This window comes from Apium graveolens, chromosome 5 (genome assembly GCF_009905375.1).
Source record: "Apium graveolens cultivar Ventura chromosome 5, ASM990537v1, whole genome shotgun sequence".
NCBI classification, from domain to species: domain Eukaryota; kingdom Viridiplantae; phylum Streptophyta; class Magnoliopsida; order Apiales; family Apiaceae; genus Apium; species Apium graveolens.
In genome coordinates, this window is record NC_133651.1 from 172,268,994 (window position 1) to 172,274,268 (window position 5,275).

The 5,275-nt window shown below is 31.5% G+C and overlaps 1 protein-coding gene across 1 annotated transcript; it reads right to left on the bottom strand.

The window, feature by feature from the left end:
* Window positions 1–418: 418 nt before the first annotated feature.
* Window positions 419–1,963, bottom strand: LOC141661549 (glutamate synthase 1 [NADH], chloroplastic-like). The gene is made up of 4 exons (XM_074468560.1): window positions 1,626–1,963; window positions 1,423–1,493; window positions 878–1,347; window positions 419–687 (listed from the first exon to the last, which is right to left on the bottom strand). The coding sequence occupies exons 1-4, from the start codon at window positions 1,878–1,880 to the stop codon at window positions 680–682; spliced, it is 804 nt and encodes a 267-aa protein (XP_074324661.1). The 5' UTR covers window positions 1,881–1,963; the 3' UTR covers window positions 419–679.
* Window positions 1,964–5,275: the final 3,312 nt, after the last annotated feature.

Below are 5,275 nucleotides of genomic sequence, written 5' to 3' on the forward strand. Positions count from 1 at the left end.
AATGCCGACGCTTTAGGTATAGGCATAAGTGTCGGTTAACTAAACTGCCGACGCTGTAGATATATGAATAAGCGTCGGTTACCAAAAATGCCGATGCTATAAGTATAGACCTATTGCGTCGGTTAACAAAAATGCCGACGCTTATAGTGTTTTTTTTAAAAAAAAATATACTTTTATTATTTTATTGATAACCTTAACTTGTTGTCTTACATACACAATGCACCTCCATAAGACTTTGATGAGATATTATGTATAACAAACAACAACCACAAATAAACCATAACAAATAATAAATATATTCGATTTTTAAGGAAAATGTAATCGATCAAGGTTTCATACATAATTATGCTAACTATCTTTCTGAATCAAAGATTTCTATATACATAAGTATGAACTTTTAACATTTTACTTGCATAGTTACTCAAATCACACAGGACCTGCAACCACTTCCCTTGTATCTTTGCCGCCGCTAGAATTACAGTTCAATCTTGATCAGATAAACAATACCTTCTGTTTCTAGGCACAACCTGTCCAGAATGATCAAATCCCGAGATAAACTAGTGGACAATGAACATGCACAAATTGTTGCTGGTCCAAGGACCTGACTGGAGGGTACATAGGTGGGTTCAAATGAAATTGATACTTAGCACAGAGATGTCGTGGGTGGGTTAAGTCTCTGCTAGCCACCTATAGATTACCAAAAAAAAGTCAACAATTAGTAACACACACCATTAGTATAGATAACCATTAGTACAAGCAGAATTACTATAAGGAAACCATATCAGAAGCAATTCATCATACATATATTATTAACATATTACTGATGATGGTAATTATTTTCATATTTAGCTTCCTCTAAGATAAAGGAATATGTTACCTCGGTCAGAGAGCACCAGAGTAGTACAGCCTTTCTTGATCACATCATGTGCTTGTGAACAGATCCTATCTAATGTCTCTTCCAATCCGTTTCTGCCACGTTCCTTCAAATACGTAATATCTACAACTTTGTTGTGCCAGCCTCTGTAGTTCATTTTCTTAATAGCTTGCATTTCATCAATCGATAGAAGGGGGCCTTGGAGTGACATACGTTGACATTGTTCTTCACTGGTCTCTGTCAGATCCCCTTCTGGACCAACCATGCACTCCATAGATGTAACTATCTTCTCCCGGATAGGATCAATTGGAGGATTTATAACCTGAGCAAACATTTGCTTGAAATATTCAAAAGTATGTTTCTCTCTGTTTGACATCACAGCCAAGGGAGCATCATTCCCCATCGAGCCAAGAGCTTCAACAACATCTTTTGCCATTGGTAGCAGTAGCATCTCTAATGATTCGACTGTGTAACTGAAAAACAAAAATAATTCGGGTTATCTTTCATATTCTGGAAGAGTTTAGCCAGCAGGTCAAGCAGATACATACCCAAAAGCCCTCAGGGGAGCCACTAAACCATGCATTCCCATGTATTCCATATTGTCATCATTGTTAGATGCCTAACAAGCACATAGGTGAAGCCACTTAAATTTTTTGAAATGCGGAAGTTTATAAAGTCATAGATATAATAGAAGAACAAGAAAGGTGGAAATAATCAAGATGAAGAAGGCATATATATTTATAATCCTTACTTTCAAGACTCCGGTTATGGGTGGCCATAACTTATCAGATTCGTCAACGGATTCGACAATGTTCTTAAGAGTTATCTTTTTCCTTTCAAGCCACTTTCCATAAGGTCGTGCTAGTGAGTATTGCTGCTTTAAAGCTTCATCATCTACAACAACATGCTTTTTGAAATCCATAAGAAGCATCATTCCAGGATTCAGTCTTCCTTTCCTAGATACATCTTCTGGTGGGATATCCACCACCCCAACTTCACTTGCCATTATAACTCGTCCGCTGTGAGTAACATAAAAGCGACCAGGGCGTAATCCATTTCGGTCCAAGGTAGCCCCAATATAATGACCATCGGTAACTTTAAGTGATTATTATAAGTCAGCAAAAACACTAAACATTGCAACATCATAATTATATGTTAAAATTAACATCATGTAAGCCTCTTACATGATATTAGTGCTGGACCATCCCACGGTTCCATGAGCGCTGAAAATTATTCATACAAAGCCTTTCATTGAGGATCTATATTTTCGTCATTCTGCCATGCTTCAGGGATCATCATCATAATAGCTTCTGGGAGACTCCTGCCTGCTCGAACTAGAAGCTCAAGGACACCATCAAAAGATCCTGAAGATGCAGAAACAATGTCAATAATCTATATGAATAAAAAAAGCTTTCACCATATTCAATCAATATCCTGTTCCATTTGATATGCCATTTCATCTAGTTACTTTGTAACTATATATACATGTATCACTAGCACAGGGGACTTCATTTTTCAGATTTTATTTATACTCTGCAAGACCAGGGCTTTGGATATTATAAAATTTGTTTAGAAGTCTGTCTATTGCTTGATTCTATTTCCATAAATAAGGAATATTAAGAAGTAGACTGAAATTATTACTACTGATCCTACCAAGAAAACAGAAGTGAACATACAATAAGTAGTAGGAGAATGCATATATAACTTTGTTTCAGAGTCTGTCTATTGCTTCTGTTATGTCTAACATTCCAACTACACATTCACATAGCTGATAGAGCAACTCCACTTGACAGTACTTTAGGTTTATGAGTATATTTACAAGAAGGGGTAGTGCTAAAAATAATTTGAAATGCAGAAGGGAAATTTGAAAATATTGTACAGGGTTTTTCGAATCCCCTACATGATGGTAGAATTGTATATAGATTAAGTAGTTAATATTATAGAGCATTGGAATACGTAAGTTCTTATTAGCAAAAGAAAAAAGTAAAAAATACACAAATTTGTAAAGGAGATCTCAATGTGCTTTCTTTGAGCTTATATTTATATGTACTTCAAGCAGATAATACCAAGAACAACATAATTCTTTCTTGCAGAATATATGTACAAGATGAGGTTCTTTAGTTAATATATGTGATCATTGGAGAACTCCTTTATCTTATACTCACATGTTCAGGCTTGTATATGATACATCAAACAGGATTAAGGCTGGGATAACTTACTAGATGCCTAAAATCAGCATTGACACTCGTGATCTTTTAAGCTTTCTTCGGACCATCAAACTGTTGGGAATTTTCTTGATTCATAGCCTAATATCCTCACCCTCTACTCTGCAGGATTGTCCTAACATATTTTGTTTGTATTAGCAACAAATGCATAACTTATTGACCTTATTAATTCATGGAAAATCCGTGTTTAGTATTTTCTCGCATCCACTCTATATATCATCACTTCATTATACTACAACAGTATAATAAAAAAAGCCGGAATTTCACAACACAAACAGCTCAATGACCGCAATAATTAAACTAGACGATAATCAACACACACTCAATTTCACATTAACATTCTACAAACACCCTCAAAATCAAATCTTTACCACAAAACACTTGAATGACAACAATTCAACTAATACCCACCAAAAAAAGCATCAAAGAAGCGAAATTACGAACCTTTTCTTCGCGCTTGCTAGTGTAAACCTCATAAGCAGAGCAATCAGCAAAGATGAGGATATCGCGAGTCTGCCGAACTATATCGACGGAGATTTAGGCTAAGACTTGAAAACGCCCTTCATTTTCGCCGCTGACGAGAGTGTCTACTCACCGCCGTGACTCAACTAGGGTTCCACCGGACAAACAGATTCATGTTCTCTCTCTCTTTCTACGATCTCTGTCTCTGTCGGTGGTGGCAATATAGATACAGCGATTGTGTATGCATTAGTAGGAATCTGACTTATAGATTCAAACCTAATTAGTGTTTGGATTCGCAAATGGTCGAGAACAGAGACGACGAATATAAAGATCTGGCTTTGAATTGAAAGAAATAGTGGGGTTCCCGAGAATAGCGTGAAATATAGAGTAAATTATTTATATTTGGATTCTTTTATATCACCATTATATTTTTTTTTTAAATATATAATCTTTTTCTTGTATATAATTTTTATATAAATGGATTTCGAATTGATCTAAAATATAAATAAATATACTCATAATATATTTTTATAATAAATTTTGCAAAAATGATTTTAGTTACATGTGATTACTCATCATTATGTTTAAATCAAAATTTTTAACTATGTTAATAATTATTATATTTTATTTATTTTTAATATCAAAAATTAAAAATATTTTAAATTTTATTACATTTTTATAATAAATTTTCAAAAATGATTTTGGTTAGACGTGATTACTCATCATTATGTTTAAATCATTATTTTGAATTGTGTTAATAATTATCATATTTTTATTTATTTTTAATATCAAAATTTAAAAATATATATATTTTATATAAAATAATTATATTGAAATAGAATATAAAGTATCCGATAACAAAATATTTATATAAATATATAAAAAAAAATAGTTAAACAAAACAAATTTTTGAAAGAAGTTTAGATTACTCATCATATGTTACATCAAAATTTTGAATTATGTTAATAATTATTATATTTTTATTTTTTAATATAAAAATTTTAATATATATTTTTATATAAAATAACTTTATTGAAATAAAATATTAAGAATTTGATAACAAAATATTTATATAAAAAAATAGTCAAAAGATAGTATAATATAAATAATTTTAGAAGAGAATTCCAAGATATTTATTTTGAAACAAATATTTCTATTTTAATAATTTAAAATTTTTATTTTGTTAATCGAAATAGGATCTCTTCTCGAAGAGTAGTATTTTTAATAACTTTTCCTTATATAGTATGACAGATCATATTATTATTCACATGATAATATAATTAATGAAAATTCTCAATTATTTGAAAATCCAATCTTTCTATAAATTTTAAAATAATCATTTGTAAAAAAAATTGGATACTTTAATTACTCACAATATAATTAAAAAAATTGGTACAACTAAATACCAGTTAAAATTTGAATTTTAAAAATAATTAAAATTATTTAAAAATAATAAAATACAAAAAAAATCACACTCACAAAACTTGACGCAATCACTTGTACACACCCTATGTGAAATATAAATTCCGCATCCTATATGCAGACTGAGAAGTAAAAGGAGATCACCGGGTGCCAGAAAAATTTATCCTTTTTAAAAATATTTAAATACTTTTAGTGTCGGTTAAAGATAATGTGACGTTAAAGGGTCAGTTTAGGCGTCGGTTATTTAGGCGTCGTTATTCATGATGACGCTTAGGATCATTTTAAGCATCGG

What these genes read in the sequence shown, in the direction of transcription:
- LOC141661549 (XM_074468560.1), bottom strand. Translation starts at nt 1,880, where the DNA reads ATGGCAAGTGAAGTTGGGGTGGTGGATATCCCACCAGAAGATGTATCT. An exon ending in CCATAACCGGAGTCTTGAAA is followed by an intron (nt 1,494 to 1,625) that starts GTAAGGATTATA and finishes TGTGCTTGTTAG; the next exon opens with GCATCTAACAATGATGACAA. An exon ending in GCTCCCCTGAGGGCTTTTGG is followed by an intron (nt 1,348 to 1,422) that starts GTATGTATCTGC and finishes TTTGTTTTTCAG; the next exon opens with TTACACAGTCGAATCATTAG.